At 38.0% G+C, this 25,275-nt stretch overlaps 2 protein-coding genes across 4 annotated transcripts in view; one reads left to right on the top strand and one right to left on the bottom strand.

The window, feature by feature from the left end:
• The first annotated feature begins 487 nt into the window (after nt 1-487).
• ANKRD40 (ankyrin repeat domain 40) lies at nt 488-15,334 on the top strand. The gene is made up of 5 exons (XM_030534167.1): nt 488-880; nt 6,967-7,115; nt 8,221-8,709; nt 9,937-10,118; nt 13,152-15,334. The coding sequence occupies exons 1-5, from the start codon at nt 747-749 to the stop codon at nt 13,296-13,298; spliced, it is 1,101 nt and encodes a 366-aa protein (XP_030390027.1). The 5' UTR covers nt 488-746; the 3' UTR covers nt 13,299-15,334.
• Nucleotides 15,335-17,573: 2,239 nt separating this feature from the next.
• The window catches only part of ABCC3 (ATP binding cassette subfamily C member 3), an 80,889-nt gene continuing 73,187 nt past the window's right edge, over nt 17,574-25,275 (bottom strand). For all 3 annotated transcript variants that reach the window (XM_030534164.1, XM_030534166.1, XM_030534165.1), the window contains exons 29-31: nt 22,843-23,009; nt 21,755-21,949; nt 17,574-17,989 (exon numbers count right to left, since the gene is read on the bottom strand). In XM_030534164.1, the coding sequence (XP_030390024.1) occupies nt 17,881-17,989; nt 21,755-21,949; nt 22,843-23,009 (471 nt within the window). In that variant the 3' untranslated portion in view covers nt 17,574-17,880. The remainder of the gene's footprint in view (nt 17,990-21,754; nt 21,950-22,842; nt 23,010-25,275) is intronic.

Below are 25,275 nucleotides of genomic sequence, written 5' to 3'. Positions count from 1 at the left end.
CTTGTGTTCTATAAGAAGATAGTTGTGAAATAGTGTTTTTCTCTCCCATATCTCTCATTATTTGACTTAGAATGAATAAAGAAAATTAGCACAATAGTCAAAACAATGTGAATTGATGGAATCAATTGTAGTCCCAATCCTACAAATTGTTCTGCTGGATGGACCCAAGTTCCCCACATGGAAACTTCACTTGATTTCAATGGGGCTACACATAGGTGCTGAGCTACTAGGCAGAACAACTTGCAGTTCTGGGGTGGTGGAAATAAATAACGTTGTGGTAGAAGATATTCTACATTCAAAATTATTTGTATATTAAGCAATAACTCATTTTAATTGAATAAAAATAATGAAGTATGAGCCTGAATATATCTGATGAATCATACAGCAAATAGGACAGCTACAGCCAGGAATTGCATGCAGGGCTGTTGGTAGGAACTAAAAATCTAGGTCAGAGAGTTGTCACAGATAATAGAGTCCCCCTGAGAAGAGTTTAGGAAACAGCAACAATCTAGAGATACTGTACTATGCAGTTGGCTTTATTGTTCTTCAGAAATGTGTGGCTCTATCTGATTTAAATGTAACAGACAGAAAGAATCAATATATGAATTTAAAATTAAAAGAAGAAGAGACAGACACCTGTTATTATGCAGGGTTAATTTTATCTTTGCTGCTCAGTATTTTAGCTTTATAAAATGTTAAATCACCTTCAATTGGCAGCTGCTTAACAATAAAGTGACCTTAGAAAGATGACAACTTTTATAGAGGAGAAAGAACTCCAGGAGAGACTGAGAGAAGCAGCTGCTCTGGGAGATATTGGGGAGGTCCAAAGACTGGTGGAATTTGGAGTGAATGTCAACTCTCAAAATGAAGTCAACGGCTGGTAAGCCTTTAACTAGAATGAATGAAGTGTATTTTTAAAGGTTAATAAAACTAACAGTTGCAGATACTGTAAAGAACATTTAAAGAGCCTTTTATTTTTAGTCTGCTAATGATATAGTGGACATTATATATGTCTTTCATATGAAATATATTAATGCAAGGCTATCCAGTATTGACAGTTTGAATTCTGAGTGTAATTTAAATGTCCTGTCTAAACTTTGCCTAATCCTCCCTCACTAGAGATGCTTTAAAATTATTCTAAAAGGAGGAAGTAATGATATTGTTGATAATTGCTGTTCTGGGCTTACATTATTTTGTTTCAAAAGTTTTGATCCTTGGTCTCTGATTTTTGATCAGTTCAATGTGTTGCCTCTTTCTATTACTTATACTCATGGGATTCGGAAAGCTGGCTGCACAAACACAGCACAGTAAAAATAACATTCGGACGGTAAACCTCAGACCTGCCAAGCTCGCTCATTTTTAGAGAGGCTTATTTTGAGTTATTTTTAAGGCAGCTTTTAAAATAACTTCCTGTTATGAGAAAAGATCTTGCAATGTGTTTCAGTGAGATACGTAAAATCTCACAGATTTTTTTGTTTTGACATCTCATTCAAGTACCAATTGACAACCCTAAATCCTGAAACTCTTCTATAATGAACCATACCCACACCAGTCATAACAAATGTTTTTTTAAACTCTCTTAAACATGATTTTAACAATTCAGGCATTCTTGAAGATTGTTTTACCTGGATTAGATTCAGTTTATATCTTTATGTGAATTACTATGCTGTGCTTACATAAGTGAAAATAGAAAGTATGAAATAGAAAGGAAAATAAACTAGAATTTAAAAAACTAAGGGCCTGATTTTCAGATGTGCCAAGTTCCCATGACAGCTCTTACAGTCAATGGGAGCTGTGGCTGTTCAGCACTTGTGAAAATCAGGCCTTATATGATTTGGTTTCTTTTTTTCTTAAATAATAGAATTAAGTAGTGATTTTTCTCCCATTTCACTTTCTCATTATTTCCATATGCATAATAAACGGCTGCTCATTATCAAATCAGTTTGTTCAAAAAACTGGCATTAAGACAACAATCCAAAACCTGGCATAAAATATATTTAAAAAAAATTGCTTCTTGTTCTGTACTTTAGCTATAATCGTGTTTTCCATATTCTTTGAGTCTGTGTGCAGAAGCTGCATCTCTGGAATGGGTCTTATGTACAGGTCTGATCCTGAGAAGTAATGAATACTTGCAGCTGCTATTGACATAAATGGAATTTGTGAGTGTGCAGTACCTCTCTGTATTAGACTACATTAAATCCTCGTGAAATGGTCAGAATGAAACCTTAAATTAGGCCAGAGTTGCTGAGGTTTACATACAATTGGAGCAAATAGTGGTTACAATTGTGCACCAAAAACCATGTGGCTGTATCCATCACTCATGCAGAGTTCTGATGTTGTCATTGGGGCTCAACATGGGCACAAGAGTGTATCTGTGCAGTTCTCAATACAGGCTCATGATTTAAAGTGGAAGCTGTGTGAATCTAAGCATTTATATCAAACATCTCCTTAGTACCTGAAGCTTTTAGATTGTACCTATTTTTGGCCCAAACCCACAAGGCCTGGTGACTTGGCAGAATTTTACTTCTGAACTCAAAGTGATATGCAGGGGGATTGAATTCAAAGATTTTGCACCAAGTCCAAAGAAACAAAACAGCCAGTGCTTCACAGACCTGTTCTCAGTTGCCGTGGGATTTTTGTTGTAAATAATATAGGAGTTCTTTCTGTTGAGTTATAACAATTATTTCAGCACACTTAAAAATAGTGGCTTTTACCTCAAATGCATAGTCCAGTCGTGGACTACAGTATTTTACAGTAACTATTAAATCTTATGGCATTGTCTCCAGCTGAAAGCAGATGGTTTGCAGTTAAATGCCTGTGAAAAGAAGGAAGTTATGGTGGGGGACATATCTGAAGTTTTATCTATCTATCTTGTAATCTCCTATCTGTGCTGTTCTTATGTTTTTCCATCTTGTACCCATATAGTGCAACACCCCAAACAATAGTATATTAAGACATTATGGATATGAAGTTAAGCATACAAAATCAGGACATTTTAAAATGATGGTCCTTGCATCGTAGTATACAGATCTATGTAACTTTTATGATTCTTTACATTAAATATATATTGAGGCATACATCTAACAACATATGCTTAACATTGATGCTATGGTAATATTAATAATAATTAATAATGTAGATACAAGGGAGCTGATTCACAGACACTTGTGCAACCTCCTCTTTCTGGCTTTCCATTGGACTTTTTGATTGATTGTTTTTTTAAAAATGCTAGGTATTTCACAACCCTAACTCAGACACCTTTATAGGAAAGCAGCAGCTGTTCAATGCAGCAGGAATGGAGTGATTAAAAATAAAGGTCCAGATCCCCAAAACTCTGCTTTTGAAAACATGACTGCTTCTTTCTAGATCTCTAAAAGCGAGCTGAGCTCTTTTGAAAATCTTGTCCCAATTGTGGATGGTGAGCATTTTTGAAAATCTGGCTCTTAACATTTCACATGCAGATGTATTCCTATTGCAAAAACACTAACATTTTGATTTTCACTCTTGGAATTTTTGTACAGGAACTAATTTCTGTACAGGAGTTCCATTTCTAAGTGAATTACCCATCAATTTAATCACATTTCTATTTGAAATTTGTTCATTTATCTACTGTTGTTACAAGTAGCTCCTAAAATTACTACAACTAAAAGAGATTAAAGGGAGTGGGGGAATTCTCTATTTCATTTTCAGTTTACATTGTGCATTTGACATCACTTTATGTTTAGTCATCTTTGACTGTTGTTTTTCTGGGACTTTGAAACAGTAATAGGATAAAAAATGTTTGAAAAATGAGAAAATAGTATAAAATTACTAAAATTGGCAAGTGATAAGTGTAGTACTAGCAACTGTCTTTAACACAATTTTGAATTAAAAAAAATATGTGAACCACCTCAGGAACAAAAACTTGAAAATATTGTGTGGTTTTATAAAATATACACCAAAGATAACCAAATGATAATTAAGACAGGCCCTAACTTGCTTCTATATAACCCTTGATAGAGACTAATTTTTTATATAATTAAAAAAAAACCCCTGTTTGTTTTAACAGCTGTTATTTCTCCTAAAAAGAAACATCACAAAGCACATATGAATGACAAATGATAATTGATAAACACTCATCAAGAGAGGTAGTGTGGGCTAATGGATAGGCAATGGGCTGGGAGACAAGAAATCAAGGTTTTGTTCCTGGCTCTACGACTGCTTGTGACCTTGCGCAACTCATTTCACCCTTCTGGGTTTCTATTTCTCTTCCCATCCTTTGTCTGTCTTTTCTGTTTTGAGTGTAAACCTTTTGAGGGAGGGACCTTTTGTCTCTTATTATGTGTATGTAGATTGTCTAGCACAGTCAGGCACGGGTCACATCTGGGGACGCTAGGCACTACTGTGACACACACACACACACACACACACACACACACACACACACACACACACACACACACACACACACACACTCTATTTATCACACAGTGTTTTTTTAATCTGGGCCCCAATTCTACACAATAGCACTTACTACAGTGAGTAATTCTGTGGGGCTTCTTCCACAAAGAAATACTAAACCCAGTGATACGAATTTGCACAATTATGCCCTTTGTTTCTTGCAGGACAGTCTTAATCATACTGGCATATAAAATAAGCAAGATTCTGTGTGTACTTTGCCTTCTCTTGCTTTAATTAGTCTGATTCTCACATGCATGCACGAGGTTTTATAACTACCATACAGTTTCCTCCCATCAGCCCCTTCTTCAGGAGTAAACAAAATCAACCGAGCAAACAAAAAAAGCAACAACTGCAAAAACTCTTGATGTGTCATAGGTGGTGCTGTTGGGCAGAACACAACATATTCTAAAGTTTAAAGTCAGACAGGTGTGACCACACCTTTTCCTTAACAAACAAATGCTTTCTAGAGCAGGACTTTGGACTGAAGTGAATCTTTTTAACCACATAAGTTTTCTAAGAGATTTTACACCACTTCTGTCTCACTCTTCTTGTACGTAACTCTAAACTCCTAAGATTCAACATCTTTTCCTCTCCTTTCCATTAGTCTGGAGAAGAATTAAGGTGTTTCATGCAGTTTAAAGAACAGCATTGGGAAGGGTGGTGGAGAAACAGCACTAGAAAACCATTGAAACTAGGATACTGCTCTTAAGCTGTGAGGTAGTGCTTTGTGGGGAAAATGGGATGGCCATACAGTTTTTGCATATACAATATGCAGACACATTGTAAACTCTTATAAACACCAGGGAGACTGACCCTCCCCTACATTTCTTCAGGGGATCAACTCTGTGGATTCCGCTAAAGAACAACCACCATCCAGGGAAATGTGTCTTTTGCCTGAACCAAAACCCCACAACCCTTCTCTGTGGGTGAATTCTTTCCTTCACCAAAATCTCTGTCTGTGTGAAGTAAGGGTATGTTTTTTGGAGTATATATTTTCTCCCTTGCCAGTATCTAAGAATTTCTTTCTTGCGGTTGTTATGCTGACAAATCCTATACTCCTTACTAGGGGTTTTGCCAGAGTAAAAACTGCAGGATCAGATTCTGACTCTAAGGGCTTGTCTACATCAGAAAGTTGCAGCGCTGGTGAGGGAGTTACAGCGCTGCAACTTAGGAGGTGTACACATCTGCAGGGCACCACCAGCGCTGCAACTCCCTGTTTGCAGCGCTGGCCGTACTCCCGTTTTGTCTCGGGTGTAGAGGATCCAGCGCTGGTGATCCAGCGCTGGTAATCAAGTATAGACACTTACCAGCGCTTTTCTTGACCTCCGTGGAATAAGCAGGTATCCCAGCATACCTGAGGAAGCCTCTGGTAATCAAGCTGGTCTCCTTCCCCGGCTTGCTCTCGCGTTCCCCGAACCCTGAGCAAGCAGGTCTCCTTCCCTGAGGTTTGCTGGGTGGTTCCGGGAACGCGAGAGCAAACCGCGGCGAAGCTGGTCTCCTTTCCCGGTTTGCTCTCTCGTTCCCCGAACCCCCATTGAAGCCGCCCAACAGCGCTGCAGTGTGGCCACATCTAACACCACTTGCAGCGCTGGTTGCTGTAAGTGTGGCCACTCTGCAGCGCTGGCCCTATACAGCTGTACTAATACAGCTGTAACAACCAGCGCTGCAAAATTTTAGATGTAGACATGGCCTAATTGTGTTATTCACTGTATCGCTGTAAAGCCACTAGGACTACAGTTTATATGAAAGTTGTGATGGGGAAAAGTGTTGAAATTGATCCACTAAAAAATTTAGGGTTCTGCAAAGCTATTTATTGGGAATTTACCAGTGTTTCTGTCAGTGTGATAATTTGGTGAAAATCAGTGTAATACGAAAGCTCAATTCTTCTTTTGGTGGTAAGGAATGGAAAATGTCCTGAGAGGCATTACTGCAGAAAATAGAAAAATATTCTAATCAACTCTGTTTTGAGATTTAATCAAATTGAAATCAGATTTGGTTTTCTGAAGATCTTTGCTCAGGAACTAGTCTGTTTCATTTTGGTTGGAGTGGTGCAAAGAAAAAAAATTCTTATTTCTTTTGATTAACAAAATTAAACCTATTTCTATTAATTTAAATTATCAGTTGAAAAATAGTTCTACTGTTAAGCTTGTAACATATCCTGTCATCTTCTTTTGAAAAACAAAAGTAAAAAGACCCAGAAGGATAACAGCTATTTATATTCTTGAAATTAGTTTTAGCTTTTAGAAGCTAAAAGGTGAGAGATTTAGTTAAACTTTAAAGCAAAAACCATCTGCTGTTGTCAAAAATAGTAATGTTGGTGGTAAAAGCATTACTGCAGGGAAAGACTATCAGCAGGTGTCGCTGGAGAGTACAAGAAATTTTCAAGGAATGTATCTCTGCTTGGTAATGTATATTACAAATGAATGTTCTTTTGGGGGAAAGCTAGGCCTTGGCTTTTTTATACATATAAAATTCATCTCCTGTAGCATGGTTATTTCATACAGCACCAACATTTTCCTTCTGCAGGACTTGTTTGCACTGGGCATGCAAACGGAACCATGCTCAAGTGGTTTCTTATCTGATAGAGTCTGGTGCTGATAAGGAGATTCTCACAAATAAAGGAGAAATGCCAGCCCAGTTAACCTCAAAGAGAGAGGTTAGGAAAACATTGGGAGGTAAGTTGATTAGTTAATATAAAAACTTTGAAGACTCCAGTAACGACCTATTTTAATAATTATGGTTTTGTTCTGTTGTGCCTTTGCGGGGGTGCTGAATCTATATTTAAGCTTACCGTTCTGTGGCAGTAATTCCCATTTGGCCTTCAGAGTCTTTACTGAGAAAGAAACCACAACTTCAGGATTGTTGGTTCAACAGGGCTTTTATGGTGTCATTTTTTTCCGTATGTGGGAGGGGGAAAAGCTTAATTTTGAAAAATGAAACTGTCACAGAATTTGTTTACTACAGACATTTGCGGCTTGATACATATTTTCAAATGGAGATAAGGAGAGGGAAATCTTACCAAAACCTTTAGGGTATATGACTGATAAGTCCATAAAATATCAGGAAGCTTATTTAAGGGGTTAACTGCATTGATCTCAATTGAAGATTAGTATCTTATTCCATAAAAGTATAGTGATAGAATAGCAGCTCCAAGGGATCCGTTAGTATATTATGCTTGTAACTATCAAAGTAGCAATGTTGCTACTAAAGATGAGAATTAGTTTGAAGCCTGTTCAGAATCTTTGAGTTTCTCCTACCTTTTGCACTCCTTTCTTTCTGATTTCTGCCTTTGTTAATATCTATCTACTGTTGAGTCAATACTTCTTTCAGTTCTAAAGATACTGTATACTCCCCCCCTCCCCTCCCCTCTTGGTATTCACAGCAAACCTGAACATCTATTGCCCTCCATTTATTCCTCTGGTTTATGCCCATTATGAAGACAATGAAGTTATCCCAGCTGATAATATGGCTCAAAATATTGGCCACAAGACATTTTTCTTAAAAGATGGCAGCTTCTCTATCAGTCCAAGTGTTTAGGGGGAAAGTAGAGGTGTTTGTGGAGTATCCTAGTCACACAAGCTTTGTTTTTATGGAGCCCCTTTGCACAGTTATGTGTACTGTACATAGAGCTTTAGAGCTCTTTGTTTTGTCTTATATCCTCTGTGTGGGTGTGTGTAAATAGTCTGAGTCTAAAAACCACAATGTACTAGAACAATTTTAGTCTCCTTAACCAGTCATAACTAACCTTATTCACTGGACTTTTTTTTCTTTCCTCTATAGTGGAAGACGATGAACTTGCAGATTTGAAGCAAGACTCAGACTTGCCAATTGTCCCGAATTATTTGGCTAATCCACCTTTCCCTTATGTTTATAACACAATGAGTAACAGCATTCCAGACCCTTCCACTGGCTCGCTGAATGGAAGCTTCCCCATATCCTTAGAATTGCAAGCTGCAGATTATCCCATTTCATTACCTGGAGTCAAAGCATGCACTTCTTCAACATCACAACATGAAAATGCTGCTTCTCCAGTGGCTGATAATAAAGATATGTCAACATCACCTGGAGCCTGCACTATGACAGAATGCCCAATGCCTGTAGTCCAGAATGGTCCCATTCACCAGGCATCTGTGTCTCAGAGCATAAGTTTCCCTTCTCCAGCTGCATCTAAACAGCCTGTATCTCAGCAACAGAATGGCTCATGTATGGGGACTATACCAACATTTCAGCCATTTTTCTTCCCTGGAGCTTTCCCGTTTAATATGCAAGGTGACATTAAATTATGATTACATATTTTAAAAATTAATTTTACTATTTTTTTTTGCTCTGTTCTTCCTGGATGCTGTCGTGTTGGAGAATGAAAATAGACTAATCAATGTTATTCATGTCTATAGTACTTCTCTAGTCTTTCACTTTCATGTTCGTATGCGTGAGGCATGATTCCTTGTTTGTGTCACAGATATTTCAGGGCATGTTTAAAAAGATTGTATCCACTGGAATTTTTATTACAAATATCAATGAAAACATTTCTTACTCATCTAACGCTTTATAAAAACATACAGATGTGAGGGTAGTCTAACACCGTAACTGTGGTACAGAACACTAGACTCAAATACAAAACACAGGCCTATGTCCAGTTAATTTGAGGGAGAAGCTTTGTTAGCTCAACCTGTATGGGGAGCTGTGAACTTAATGTACAGAATTGTAGTTAAAAGGTCCAGACTTTTCTTTGAATGGGAGCTGTGAGAAGAGCCATATGAATTTTAATGTGTGATCACCAATAACAGAGCACTGAGTTATGCAGTATTGGATTGCTCAGAAAATTGGTAATAGAAGATAAAAATGTTGCCAGCTGAAATCCAGTTCAGAGCAGTAGGAAGTGGGTTTTTTACCCATGAAAGCTTATGCCCAAATAAATCTTGTTAGTTTTTAAAGTGACACTGGACTCCTCATTGTTCAGAGAGGTAGTAACTCAATTAGATTATAATTTTATAAGTAATATTGTCCATATTTGATTATTATTATGGGTGTATATTGGCCTATATAAAATAAACTTGACAATCTCAGATAAGTTCCTAATGGGACTCCACGGAAACAGCTAGAAGTGGTACCTTTGCAGTAGCTTCTCTGTGAAGGAATGAGAAACGTGGAGACTGAGCTAGCCACCTCCTCACCTCTAGCAGTTGTCCTTTCAGACTAAAGTTGTGAGAAGTTGATGGGTTATGTAGAAACTTACCTGACCACTGTCTGTGCTGTTCTTGTCCTGAATAGGATTTCAGTCTCCAGAGCTCAGAATCCAGCTCTTTTCACCTACATTCACATTAAATAAAAATAAATCAAAAGTAACGAATGAAATGATTTTAGGGTAACATTTTGAGATTTATTAGTATTACCGATGTTATGAAGTCACATTTATTTTTTTCCAGTTCTTATTTTGATGATCATGCATGCTTATATGTAATAGATATTAATATCTGTATGTATATATTTTACTAGAACTGGTGCTTAAGGTGAGAATTCAGAACCTTACTCTTAGAGAGAATGACTTCATTGAAATTGAACTGGACAGACAAGAACTAACCTATAAGGAACTGCTCAGAGTGAGTTGCAGTGAACTGGGTGTTAATCCAGAACATGTAGAGAAGATTAGAAAATTACCAAATACGGTATTAAGAAAGGTAAGAACCTTCAGCTTTAAGCAAAAGTTATTTTTATTGCTGTTGTGGGTATCGTTAAAAGGCATCATTCATCCCTCAACCAACCTGCAAGATTCCTTACATCTTTGAATATGAGATTTGGCATACTGCTATCGTTGCAAAGTGGCAAACGTCGTGTTTTTAATGATGTTTGTTGTCTTAGAGAAATATAGTAGCTCCATAACCAGTAATGAGCTTTCTTATAATCCCCTGATCATGAACTAAGTGGGCTGTTTTTGAATGTTTCAGGATTCATAAAAAAGGGATAAAACTTCTCAGTCAGATGCATACAAGACTGGTGGGAGTGCGTCTGATGGTCACATCAGCCAGTCATGCATAGCTATGGCATAGTTTGGGCCTGCAGCACTGAACAGAGATGCAGAGGTTGGATGGAAGATAAGATACCATCCACGGGGCTGGGATAAGGGAGGCACTTGGCTACAACTGTACTGTCAGTTACTCTGCTGTTTAACATCATGTAGAAAGACATTAAGGAGCAGTCTTTGTATTACACGTCTTCCTCCTTTCGCTCCATCCACAAGTTAGGTCTAGGGCACAGAGCAGAAGAGTGGAAATCATATCTGCATTCTGGTTCCCACTGTGACTTCTTGTGTGACCTTGAGCAAGTCAATGAATTTTTCTGTGCATCAAGATAAGAGGATTGTAGTAGTTGGGTAATTCAGAGGGGTATGGTGTTTGCAAAGTGCTTGGAGAGCCTCAGATGAGACCCTAAATGCAAGATATTCAACTTTACAGAATTATCTAATTTTCCCTCTTGCCTTCCAATCTTCAGTTCATGTTTCCTAAACGAGAGGGTTGTTTTGATTGCAAAGTCTCACAGATCCTGGGTACTACAGTTAATGGTCCCTATCAGCATATTTCTCAGTTTGGGATTGATCTACGATCGACCCATGCACTCACTGATAACACTATATTGCAAATATTGTGTTGAACAGTATTCTTTCATACTGGGAGGTTAAAGTCAGAGCATCAACTGTAGCTGAATTGCCTTGTTTTATTGACATCACCTTACTTCTGCGCTTTGAAAGACCTGCACTGATTTTAGCTATAAATGCTTGTAAGTCACTGAGAGCTGTGTGGCTAAATAAATCCTAAAGTAACTCTTTAAACCTTTATTTATACTGGAATTTTTTTTTTAAATAAGCTCCTCTCTGTAAATTGTACAGTGGAACATCTTATTAAAGGAGAGAGCTTTGGGCTGCCACCGTGTTTCCCATTTAATAAAATAAGCTCCAAACCCCTAATTTCTTGATAGCTTTCCTGCACTGACATTCTGTACTGCGTGACTTACGTTTCACTTTTAACTATGTTCAGAAATTCAGTGTAATAACATATCCCATAACGTATTGTCATGAATGGTTGAAAGGTTTATGATGCTCAAGTGAGCCTTACTAATCTAATTAAACTTTAAACATTCCTTTTAAAAAGCAACTAAATTGTAGAAAAAATGTTCTGAGTTAGGTACAGTTTGTGCAGTCCTTACACAGGCAAGTGTCCCATTGAAGGGAATGGGACTTGCCTGCATAATAAATGGAAGACTTGGACTTTTTGTATCTGTTTTCCTAGTTCACTAGTGACCCTTTCTTCACCCTCAAATCCTTAGGACATTGTTGGCGTCAAATGGTGGAGCTAATCTGATTAGTGCTTAATTAACAGACTTCAGTGGACTGTACCTGTGCTCAGTATGAGAAGACATTCTGACTCTTCTTTGAAAGATTCATTTTCTTGGGTTGCAAAGGAATAAGTAGTTCTAAAATATGCCAGCTAAGTCTGACTGTTCAAAGAGTGTCGCTAATTCTTAGAGATTTTGTCAGCAAAACTGGAGGACACTTGTTCTCTGAAATTACAAAAAATGTAAGTCTTAATGCTGTCTAGTGACAAAATGTGGCCACTCGGGATCAGAGCCTGATCGCTTACTTACTGTTTGTGAGTACCTTCTTTTACTCTCTCTGACTTGCTTCAACCAGGTCAGGAATGAGGTTGGTCGGTGTGCTTCTTGCTTCAGAAGCTGGCTTCAGGGCCTCTTGGAGTGGAAGCATGGATCAATGTGAGAGTTTTTGATGGGTCAGGGAGAAAGAAAAAAGATTATTGGGGTGAGGGGTCCCAGAGGACTCTGTTCCAAGCTGTTTATAGATAGTATGCAACAAGCTTTAATTCCACTAATAATTTTCATTGCCTGTCAATAATACTGAAGAACTCCTTTGAACTATAAATCTTCCCTTCATCTATTGGTAACCTTAATTTGTTGTACATTTGCTTGGCACATTAGTCTACAGTTGATACTGCATGTTGGAAACAAAAAGAATTAGAATTCCTGAATCACACAACAGTGAAACCAAACAGACTGATCACAAAGTGGTCAATTGAGCTTATTAATACTGTGCACTTGTCTGAGGATCTCACTGCCCATTTGTATACTATTTAGTTAACTAAGGGCTTGTCTACACTGATACTTTATAGTGCTGCAACTTTCTCGCTCAGGGGTCTGAAAAAATACCCCCCTGAGCGCAGCAATTTTCAGCGCTGTAAAGCGCCAGTGTAGACAGTGCACCAGTGCTGGGAGCTGTGTGGCAGTGCTTTAACTTTGCCAGTGTAGACTAGCCATAGGCTCGCAGCACTCCTGTGAGAGGCAAGTTCTGCATCCATTTAACAGATCAGAATATAGAGGCAGAGAGCCGTAAAATGACTTTATCAGAGTTACACAGTAGAAGAGCCAGGAGTCTCCAAATAGGAAACACTCTGCCACTTAAAATAATGACATTTTAAAAAGTATGAAATCTAAAGTAAATAGAATGCTAAAGTAATGCAACATGCAATAGGAGTGTCTGCTTTATAGCTAGATAAGCAAAACGGAGTCAAACTATTGGGCGAATACTTGCCCCCTGCTAGCATACATCTGTGGTTTTTCCTCCTTAAATCTGCAAAACTGAACTCCTGTGTAGTATTTATTGTGGATGCTACTAACATACTGCATTTTTTATTTATTTATTTAAGGACAAAGATGTTGCAAGACTTCAGGATTTCCAAGAACTGGAGCTCGTTCTAATAATCAACAACAATAACCTTCTGTTTAGAAATGCTGCATCTACATTGACTGAAAGGCCTTGTTACAACAAGAAAGCATCAAAACTGACTTATTAACTATTTAAAGCAGCATAAAACAAAATATTTGTATCTTATGCTTTAAAGCAATGGATTCAATGTTTAAGCATTGAACTTATAAGGGCTAATATCCTGAAAAAATCTATTTTATTACTTTTGAGATAAGGTTGACATGTCATGCACAGTTACAGCCTACAGCTCATCTCAGACTAACTTTGATATGAAACTGCTTATGACAAGAGAGCAATGGTAGAATTCTCAGTCTATTCATGTAGCACTCTGTTCCTTACACAACAATAATCCCTGTAGAGTTAGAAGCTCTCAAGGAAAAGCTTAGATTGTTCTAATAATTGTTAGCTATAAAATAGCAGAAGCACTTATGCTAAATGACACAACATGAAACTCATTTAGTGTTTGTACCAAATTACTTAATGTGCACAGACATCCCACTGTCATTAATGGGAAATACATGCGTGACGTGACAAGCAAACATACCCTAGTTTAGGAGGAAAATGGAAGGATTTAAATCTATGGAAAAAGCACAAAACTCCATTTGTCTCATTTAAGCATTAAGTTACTAATTAGATGTGGCTTTTTAAACCGCATTTATAAATATTTCTCAGGTTGAAGATAAAGAATTACTGTTGTTACCCAAATTGCAAATATACCATTGACCAAAATAGCTAGGGTTTTTTAAATCTCATGGCTGCTTGTCAACACATGGTATTGAAATCTTTGATAACAAAACCTCTCTCTTTTGTTGCTTTATGATCAAGAAGTTTCTCTAATGCTCCTTTAAAATGGCAGTTATTTTTCCTCCATAGACAAGTCAATGCAATTTCCACATGAGAAAGGTGCACAAATATTGCAGTTCCGTTTTCCTCAAACTCATCCTTTCATGAACAAGATCAATCCTTGAAATCGTAAATTTATTATGTAAAAAGGAAACTAATCAGATGCTTAGCATTTTGAAAACTGGGATGCCATTTGAATCTTGGGATTTCTAGGCATTTTATTTCTTTTTCAAAGACAACTATTTATGTTTCTTGTTGCACGGTCACCTTTTCACATTCTTGCTAACTAACTTAAATTCAGTGTTATGCTCCTTTGCTATGAAATCCTGGAATAAATACGTCGGAAAACGTTAAAGTTGAGTAATCTGTTAAAGACTTTTTTATCCAGTTTATTCACATTTTTTTTTAAATTTACAAAACCATCCTCTTTAGAAGAAAGGATCTAATCTGTTAACCTAGCTATAGAAGTATGTACTGTACTGAGAATTAGATGGATGAACGCTCTAGATAACAGGGAGAACATAGTTGACTGCTGATATGAACTCCCCACTATTAAGGTTTTTTCTTAGTGCCTATCTTTTCCAAAGAACCTAACTTCCTAACCCTTAGTTAATTGGATTTAAGCACTACACATTCACATAGGGTTTATAAAATGGGTAATATCAATGGAACAGACTGTAGCAGGATACATCTCCTCATAGCATAAATGTTAAAGCAGAGATGAGGTGCAGCCTGATCCAGTGACAATCTATTTCTTTTATACCAGCTTACTGATGTGGATCTAACCACTGTGATGGAAGTTTATATAGTAGAACAATTGCTCACCATATAATTACTGACCTGCATTCTTACTGACTGACAGAAGAGACCTATTTTAGGCTTTTGCCATTCAGAAGCCATTTTATCTGTAAAAGTACTGTAGTTTTTATGAATAAACTGGTATGCTTTACCAGTGAAAAGATCAGCCATTGGATTAACTGAATTCATTTGGTATAGTGATTATATTACGCAGTTGCTGGTAGCTATCTATGCATTCAAAGGAATATTTTTATACTTATACCTTGTGCAATTTATAACTGAGCATATTAGCTTTGCTAACTGAATTAATCAAATAACTCTATCATGTGAACATTATTGTGTATGACCATCAAGGATTCATGATCTTTGTGCACTGCTGCATGAAAATGTTTAAGTATTAAATGAATTGCTTGGCTCTACCTTCTTGTTTCTATTTAAGTTGTATTCTTTTTATAATTAATAAACTATTATTATTTTTGTGTTCTCAAAGATGGACATAGAATTTTTCTTTAACTCAGAGAAAAAGAGTTGCAACTTTTCTACTACATAAACTGCTTTCTGTGGTGGTTGATGTAGGAAATGGAAGACCAAAAAAAATGGAAATCACTTCAGATCCTGAGGACAATCACTACCGCTAAAACTTTTCCTTTATCATTATTCAGCCCAATCATCATCCAATGGCAAGTGTTACATCTATGTATTCTTTGGAAAAACCAAGTCAGATGTATCAATCCATGATTACAATTGACTTAAGAAAAATACTGAATGAGATACTAAAAGTAGTATTTATATGCTTGTCTGGCTGTGCATGCAATCTGAACTAGAGACTTCTTAGTCATTTTCATTTTGTACCAAATAAGTAACATCTCCCTCTCAATCATGCTTCTACCAGCCTTATCCAGAGCCAATTATAACGTACATATTAGGCCTGTCAAGTGATTAAAAAAATTATTTGCAATTAATTGCGCAGCTAAATAATAGAATACCATTTATTTAACTATTTTGGGACATTTTCTACATTTTCAATTATATTGATTTCAGTTACAATACAGAATACGAAGGGTACAGTGCTCACTTTATATTTATTTTTTATTGCAAGTATTTCACTGTAAAAAATAGTATTTTTCAATTCACCTAATACAAGTGCTGTAGTGCAATCTCTTTATCATGAAAGTTGAACTTACAAATGTAGAATTTTGTACCAAAACACCCTGCATTCAAAAATAAAACAATGTAAAACTTTAGCGCCTACAAGTCCACTCAGTCCAACTTCTTCAGCCAATCACTCAGACAAACATTTTTGTTTACGTTTGCTGAAGATAATGCTGCCTGCTTCTTCTTTACAATGGCACCTGAAAGTGACAGCAGGCATTCCCATGGCACTGTTGTAGCTAATGTCGCAAGATATCTGCACGCCAGATGCACTAAAGATTCATATGTCCCTTCATGCTTCAACCACCATTCCAGGTGACATGCGTCCATGCTGATGACTGGTTCTGCTTGATAGCCATCCAAAGCCATGTAGACCTATGTATGTTCATTTTCATCATTAGTCCGATGCTACCAGCAGGAGGTTAATTTTCTTTTTTGGTGGTTTGGGTTCTGTAGTTTCTGCATCAGAGTGTTGCTCTTTTAAGACTTCTGAAAGCATGTACTACACCTCATCCCTCTCAGATTTTGGAAGGCACTTCAGATTCTTAAATCTTGGGTCGAGTGCTGTAACTATTTTTAGATATTTCACACTGGTATCTTTGCATTTTGTCAAATTTGCAGTGAAAGTGTTCTTAAAACGAACATGTGCTAGGTCATCATCTGAGACTGCTATAACATGAAATATATGGCAGAATGCAGGTAAAACAGAGCAGGAGACATACAATTCTCCCCCAAAGAGTTCAGTCAGAAATTTAATTAATGTATTTTTTTTTAGCATACGTCATCAGCATGGAAGCATGTCCTCTGGAATGCTGGCCAAAGCATAAAGAGGCATATGAAACATGTCTCTTAGCGACTGGCTGAACAAGAAGTAGGACCGAGTGGACTTGAAGGCTCAAAATTTTTACATTGTTTTGTTTTTGAGTGCAGTTATATAACAAAAAAACCCTACAATTGTAAGTTTCATTTTCATAAAGAGATTACACTACAGTACTTGTATGAGGTGAATTGAAAAACACTATCTCATTGTTCATCATTTTTACAATGCAACTATATGTAATAAAAATATAAAAGTGAACACTGTACACTTTGTATTCTGTGTTGTAACTGAAATAGTTATATTTAAAAATGTAGAAAAATATCCAAAATATTTATAAATTTCAGTTGGTATTCTGTTGTTTAACAGTGCAATTAATAACGATTAATTTTTTTTGGGTTAATCGTGTGAGTTAACTGCGATTAACTGACAGCCCGTGTACAGATTCCTACTGACTTCACCAGATTTTCAGTTGTTTAGTTCTATTTGGAGGGCTTAGATTGGTAGGAGGAGGAAGGAATGTTATAGACCCTGATTCTGCAAGTTGGTCTGGCCCAGTGAAGCTCCATGAAGGCACTAGAACAGGTTGCCGTATTGGGAATCCAGCATCCAACACTTTTGCCCCAGGGATATTTACTTACACACGTGTGAAACATTCCTGGATTACTTTCTTTTTAATGGCGTCATCACAGAACATCATCAGTCTTCCCATTTCAGAATTAATGTGTTTTATACAGAAGACAGACACAGATGTATTTTATATCACTAGTTTTAATTTACTAATGATAAACCAGAACACAATACATGTTGGCTTGTGATACATACATTTCCTTGGCAGGATATTTGGCATTCTTTTAAGAAAAAATAAAAGCAGTTAATAAAATACTTTATGTATATATAAAATATTTTTAAAAATATAAAATTCATTTTCTCATCATCATGAGTTGTAACAATTCATGTATCACAAGTTTAGTCTATTACAAAGACTGTTCTGTAAAATACAGTACATTCATGAGTCACTTTTGGGATGAGTCAGTCGTTCAATGGTATAAAAGTCTTGCTATGCTAATCCAGCATCTTTAGCCATACCATAGAAGATACCCCTTGATGCTATAAGGCTTGAAGGTGTATCAAATTCAGCTATTGTTCCTTTGTCGAGAACGAGAACCCTGTAAAAACAAAAGCGGAAAACTGATATTGCAGAAGCTTTCCTTATAGGAACTCAATTCCTTCAACAATGAAATCAAGCATTTTTCCAAATCTCTCTTTATGCTGAATCATTTTCACATGCTGCAACGCAACAGGCTAGACATAACACCTCAGTGTGAGTTTATGCCTAATTTACAGAAGTGCCAAACGCCCACAGCCTCCAAAAAAGTCAGTCAGTATCTCGGAAATTAAGGCCAAATTAATTCCATGGCTGTACCAGTCTCCCAGTAGTAATAATCCATTTAAAAAAACCCTTTAACATGCAACAATTCTATCAAAGAACATTATGCCCATTGCTGGTCAAAACAGATTCATACAGGGACTGGAGATGCCTCAAAGGGGTTGTGAGACTTGTGCAGTGGCAAGTTAACTAACACAGGACCTGCTCCTAATTAAGCCAATGGAAGCAGAATCAGGCCCACCTATTCAGTTATACTGCTTTATCTTTACTGTTCATAACCTGATTTGTAGGTCTAGAAGCATAACAGTGTGACAATGAGAATTTCTGGTAATATTTTGATGATTCCTATGCATGCCTCAGTTTTCCTCTGTACTTAGCACTGTTATCCAGTGTCGGGTCACATAGCTGTCTGGGGTGAAATGAATGGATCATTAAAGGACTGGCTGAAACTGATCCATATAAAAGGAGAAGCTGGAAGACACTGTTCACACCTAGCAACCAAACATCAAGAGGAAAGAGGTTTCTTTCCACCTCTTAGCAAAGCAGAGCAAAGGACCCAGGTCAAGAACAAAGGGGAAAGGCATCAGCTGGCTGGGATAAGAGTCACATCTGCTCTTTTTTTGACTGACAAAGAGCCAGAAGGGATTCCATGGCAACTTGGCTGGGTAGAACGCTGGTGGCCAGAACAGACTGTGTCTTAACCATTATTGCTCTGTACTAACCTAAAGCACAAGGTAAGCTGCGTGTCAATTGATTAATAAATCCTACTCTGTTTTGAAAAGGCTGGCTGGTGTCACTGCAAATACTTGCTGAGGTGCACTGGTTTCTCAAGACAGCACCTCTTGAGGCTGCGTGGCCTACCCTTAAGGAGGAATGGGGTCCCTTGGGCATCTGGCATGCTGAAGGGGTTTCTCAGAGGGATTGTTTAAAAGCTGGGGCATAGCACAGATCCTGTAGATTTGATAACAGGATTGTGCAAATTCACTGAGAGGCAAAGTGGGGCCCTTTCGACTGTTTCTTTTTCTTCCAATTATATGTAGGGTGACCATATTTCTTAAAGTAAAAACAGGACTGCCTGGGGCTGGCCCGCCCTGCCCCTACACTGCCCAGGCAAGAGCTGCCCTCCTCGCTGACCTGCCAAGCCCCGCGCCAGGCAGCAGCCACCGCTCTCTGTTCTCCTGCTGGCCGACAGTGCTGCCTTCAGCTAACCCCTCTGCAGTAGCTCCCACTCTCTGCTCTGCCTTACAGCCGGGACAATCCACAGTTTTGCTGAAAAGTAGGGACAGCTGGGACAGAGCTGAAAAAGGAGGACTGGCCAAAACGGGACGGATGGTAACCCTAATTATATGTTAATATTGGAACATCATGTTCCATTCTGCATCATCCAACAGACAGGAACACAGAGCGCACCCTTCAACTTCACGCAAGCCTGCTTTTACTTTTAAGAAGAGGAAGAGAAGAAAAGTTGGAGATGGACTTACAGAGAAGGGAAATGGTACAGGAATTTCAGAGGTTTCCCAACACTCAATACTCTTAATATTCCTGTCTGCATGCAGGGTTACACTGTCAAGATAACTCTTTGGGAAAGATGGGCTGCACTGAATTTGAATTCTGGCACGTTGCAGAGCAGGAAACGAACTATACCACATAGTAAATTCACGCTAAGACTAACGCCTCTGCTGTGTGAAACCGTTCTGAGATGAGCCATCTGTTGATTCTGTTCAATATTGATTACTGAGTTTTTGATGAAATTACAAGTTTAGTTGATAGAATGAATAGCAACTTTGATGATAATTTGCTTGATAAAGATAATAATACTGATGTAACGTAGTTACACTTCTGTAAGGTACTTGGTACCAAAAAACATTCTGATTAAATTTAAATGATAAAAAAACCCCAACATGGCTAAAACCTGACTGATAGATCTCAAAACAGAATTGCAAATGGGAAATCATCATTGAGCGGATGTATTTCACTTGTCCCTACATTATATCATATTTTTATTAATGATCTATGTGACAGGGTGCTAGCTAGGAAATCCAGAGCCAGCCCTCTGTCACACCAGATCCAATCAGGAAAGGGGAATTGGAGCTAGCTGAGTAAGCCCAGGCCTAAGTGGCAAATAGGGAACAGCTGCCGGCCTCGTTGGCCAGGGGCTACATAAAAGCTGGCAGAAAGGAAGCCGGGGGAGAGGAAAGGGAGGAGCCAGAGAGGTAGAGGCCACTCTCCCCTGCTGGCTGCAGAAACAAGCAGCCCCTGAAGCTGTAAACCTGATGCTATCTGTAGCTACAAGGTGGTGGGAATTGGTACTGTAAATAAAGAGCACAGGTGATTGCATCAAAGCAGAGGTCTCTGGCTGGTTTGTGGGTGCAGAAGGGGCAGAAGAGAGAAGGGCCCACATGTGCCCTGTTACAATCTGGAAAAAGATATAAAATAATTACTGATCAAGTTTGCAAATGATTCAAAGATTCAGGGAGTGGTAAATAATGAAGAGGACAGGTCACTGGTACAGAGCGATCTGGATCACTTGGTAAGAGTTGCAAGCAAACTATGTAAGCTCAACAAAGAATGTAGGCTGGAGGACTTTATCATGGGAAGCAGAGTCTTGAAAAGGACTTAGAGATGATGGTGGATAATCAACTAGACTTGCGCTCTCAGTGTGACATTGTGGCTAAAAGAGCTAATGCAATCTTTGGAGGTATAAACGGGAATATTCAGTAGGAGTAAGGAGGTTACATTCTCTCTGTATTTGTCACTGGTGCAAGCATTAATGGAATACTGTGTCCAGTTATGGTATCCCACTTCAAGGAGGATGTTGAAAAACTGGAGAGGGTTCAGAGAAGAACCATGAGAATGATTAAAGGATCAGAAAACATATATCTTATAGCTAGACACTCAAGGGACTCAGTCTATCTAGCTTACCAAAGAGAAGTGATTTGATCACAGTCTACAAGTACCTACATGGGGAATAGTAATTTGATAATAGAGGGCTCTTCACTTTAGCAGAGAAAGGTATAACATAATCCAATAGCTGGAAGCTGAAGCTAGACAAATTCAGAATAGAAATAAGACACAAATTTTTAACAGTAAGAGTAATTAACCCCACACTGGAACAACTTACCAAGGGTTGTGGATTCTCTATCACTTGAATTTTTTAAACCAAAATTGAATGTTTTTCTAAAAGATCTGCTCTAGGTCAACCACAGCTATTGGATTTGAAGCAGGAATTATAGCCTGTGTTATACAAGGTCAGACTAGATGATCACAAATGGTCCCTTCTGACCTTAAAATCACTAATCTCTCTACAAATTCTGAGGGAAAGCTGGTACTGGTGTTCAGAAATATGGATTGCAGAAATAAATATTCTTGATACAGGTCAGACAACTTTATGACTTTCTTATGAATTTCAAAGAGGTGCTGATTAAAAGCTCTCTCTTAGATTTGTCAAAAATATCTGCAGGGTGATCAGAAAAATAATTTTTTTTTCAGAATTATGATATCCATTCTATATATTTACCATTAATTGCTCTGCTTTTAAGTTTACCTTGTATAATCCATTATTGTGTTCAGCCGATGTGCTATTGTTAGTACAGTGCAATCTTCAAACTGAGTTCTTATTGTCATCTGAATGAGATCATCTGTCTCGAGGTCGATAGCTGCAGTGGCTTCATCCAGGACTAGGATTCTTGTTTTGCGAAGGAGGGCCCTTGCCAAACAGACAAGCTGCCTTTGACCGACACTGAAAGCAAAGACACAAGTTTTTTCACAGACAGGCTTTTTAATATGCATGTTAGAGCTGGCTGCTGACAGGATAAAGTTATTAGACAAATAATGTATTTGTCCAATATTATTCAACTACCTGTAGAGCTAATACAAAAAGTGAAAAATAAAAGAGAAAATTCATCAGGTAAATTATTTGATGAATAAACAGCATTATTCAACCAGCTCTAAAACCCGTTTACTTACCAAATACCATACTACAAATAGCAATGAGCATCATTTCCTTCATGGCTCTGAATGACTATTGCTAGCAAAGGCTTGTTATGCAAAGGGCCTATAGTGGATTTGAAGAAGCAGACGCTTTATCATACTGTAGTTGCTGTCCTACTGTACATTCCCAGAGGCACTTTCATCAAGTCCAGCATTAGCAAAATAGCAGACTGGCAAAATTGGAAGAAAAGTTTAGAGTTGTGAGGTGTTTTTTTTTTTTTCTTCAATGAATTGAGTCCTTATAAAAGGAGCTAGGCTGGTATCTCTTATTATACCTGTTTCCTGGATAAGTAAGGACAGCACAAACTTCCCTCACACGCCCCACCAGTGGGTCTCAATCTTATCCCAGAGACAATACCTTTGGGGTATATAAGGGAGCGGAGTCATCACCACCCATTTAGTCATTGACTGCAACAGTTCATTATCATGAGCCAATGTTTTATATTCACAGGTTGTATTTGTACATTACTGAGTTCTCTTTTGTACATTTTAATTGAACAGAGCCCTAGAAGATCAGGTCCTGACTTAGAAAAGCATCCCTATTCAGCACATCCTGAGTCAGGGGCTCAGTAGAGCCTGGAGCAGAGAATTGATATTCCTTATGACACCAGAACCCTGAGGGTGTCTCAGGACATTCATTACCTGAGATTTTCTCCCCCTTCTGAGCATTCGTACTCCAGCTTATCGGGCTTACTGCTGACAAACTTCTTCAAGTGCGACAGCTCAAGAGCTTTCCATATTTCATCCTCGGAATATTTATTAAATGGATCCAAATTCATTCTCAGCGTTCCAGAAAAAAGAACAGGGTCCTGTATAAATAACCCATTTTCTTTAGACAAGAACTTTAAATGTTTTACATACACAAGTGATAACATTTCAATGATCTGCTTTAGGATATCCAAGTTCATTAGCAGCGGCATCGTGGTAGCACCTACAGCACTCAATCTAGGATCAGGGCCCCTTTATGCTAGGCATGGAATAAACAACAAATTCCTACCCCCAAAGGTCTTACAATCTATCATATGATAAGAGACAATAGGTGGCTAAAACTAACAGAGAGATGACAAGGTAGCAGTGAAGAAGTTATGATTAGCATAAGCAGCTGTGGTCCTAGCACACTAAAACCTGATCCAAAGCCCATTGAAATCAATGGCTGTATTTTCACTGATTTCAGTAGCCATTGGACCACATCTCAAAGGCCTAGCAAGCTTCAGTTTGAGCTCTAAGAGCATTTTAAATATAATCTGTTGTGAATTTGGCCACAATAAGCTAAACATCAAAATGAGCATCAACATTTGTGCTCTCATAGCAAAGGGTATGTTAGTTTATTATTATCCTGTTTGCCACAGAAACACTAAATTACATTGAAATACAAGGTCCCAGCTTAGCAACAACACATTATAAATAGAGCAGGGTGAATTTTTTTCAGCTAACAGTTTATTTGTCAAAAAATGCCGTTTTGGGATGTTCAGAACTGTTCATGAATTTGGGTGAAAGCTGGCAAATAGTTTCAGCTGGAAAAAAAGTCTAAATGTTTCATTTTGACATTTTAGAAATAAAATGTTCTGACATTTTGTTTTGAACTGGTTTGTTATGAAATTCAGTTACATTTAACTAAAAACAATGCCCCTCACCTCCCCAAAAATTAAAAGGTTAAAAAACACCCAAAGATGAAGCAAAATGTTTAGGTTTTGGTTAAGTGAAACATTTTGCGCAACCTGAATTTTTTTTTATTTGGTTTTGTTTTTCCTTTCAGTGAGAAAAGCCTCCTCCCCCCTAAAAACGGTCACTTTGGGTGGACCCAAAACAGGAGATTTTGGGGGGTGTATGTGGGTCAGAAGGGACCATTATGATCATCTAGTCTGACCTCCTGCACAACCCAGGCCACAGAATCTCACCCACCCACCCACTCCTGTATCAAACCCCTAACCTATGTCTGAGCTACTGAAGTCCTCACCTTGCTCCAATATGCATCAAGCATTTTTAGTCATTATTGCTAACATTAATGGCCTGATTCACTATTCCTCTGCTGAGCGCCCATCTGTTACACAAGACTTCAAGAAGATTCTATGATTTTTCAGGTCGGCAACTGAACTGAAAATATCAATTATTTGCCCACCTCTAAACTGTAAGCTCTTTGGGGCAGGAACTGATGTTTTTTGTATATTTGTAAAGTGTCTTGTGCAACGGGGCCCTGACCTGGTTGTGGCCTTTAGAGGTTACCACAATATAAATGTTAAATAATGATGATAATATTTTCATGCTCACACTCACCTTAGAAAAGGATATTGACTTTCAAAGGCTGTAGCATGGCTCCATAGGCCTGATGAGGAATCCTTGAATTCCAGAACGAATATTCATTTCCTAACAACAAGGCATAGCACCCATTCCACATGGGTAACTTTATTCATGGAAACTGTGCCATTAAGTGAGTCCAACAGGACTTCTCTTCTGAGTCAAACAACTCATGCAAGAAAGTGTTTGGAGCGTGAGGCCCACACATGGAACTGATATTTCTGACACTTAGAGACTTTAGGACATGCCTTTGCAAGTATGCTATTTTCCCCTGCTATTTTCCCCTGCTATAGTACAGTCTATTTTCCCCTGCTATAGTATAGTACATTTAAACTATACAAAAAATAAGTCACCCCCAATAATTACATAGTGTTAACATAATGTGTAAACTTTAAAACAATGTCAAATATCAGAGGGGTAGCCGTGTTAGTCTGGATCTGTAAAAGCAGCAAAGAGTCCTGCGGCACCTTATAGACTAACAGAAATATTGGAGCATGAGCTTTCGTGGGTGAATACCCACTTCGACAGACGCATGTCAGATGCATATTCACCCACGAAAGCTCATGCTCCAAAATGTCTGTTAGTCTATAAGGTGCCACAGGACTCTTTGCTGCTTTAAAACAATGCAACTATTAGAAGGGTCAAATTAAATGGGACATAGCTAGGGCTACTAACTCACCCTTCCTCTGTTCTTTCTGCTGAGTTTATGAACCCCAGTCATGGGGTAAGGTTAGAACTAATTGCCTTGTTTACTTTTGTGAAGTCCAATAGGAAACAGTT

The sequence above is a fragment of the Gopherus evgoodei genome, chromosome 15 (assembly GCF_007399415.2).
Source record: "Gopherus evgoodei ecotype Sinaloan lineage chromosome 15, rGopEvg1_v1.p, whole genome shotgun sequence".
Lineage (NCBI taxonomy): Eukaryota > Metazoa > Chordata > Testudines > Testudinidae > Gopherus > Gopherus evgoodei.
Note: the sequence above shows the minus strand (reverse complement) of the source record. Positions and strands in the feature narration are given on the sequence as shown.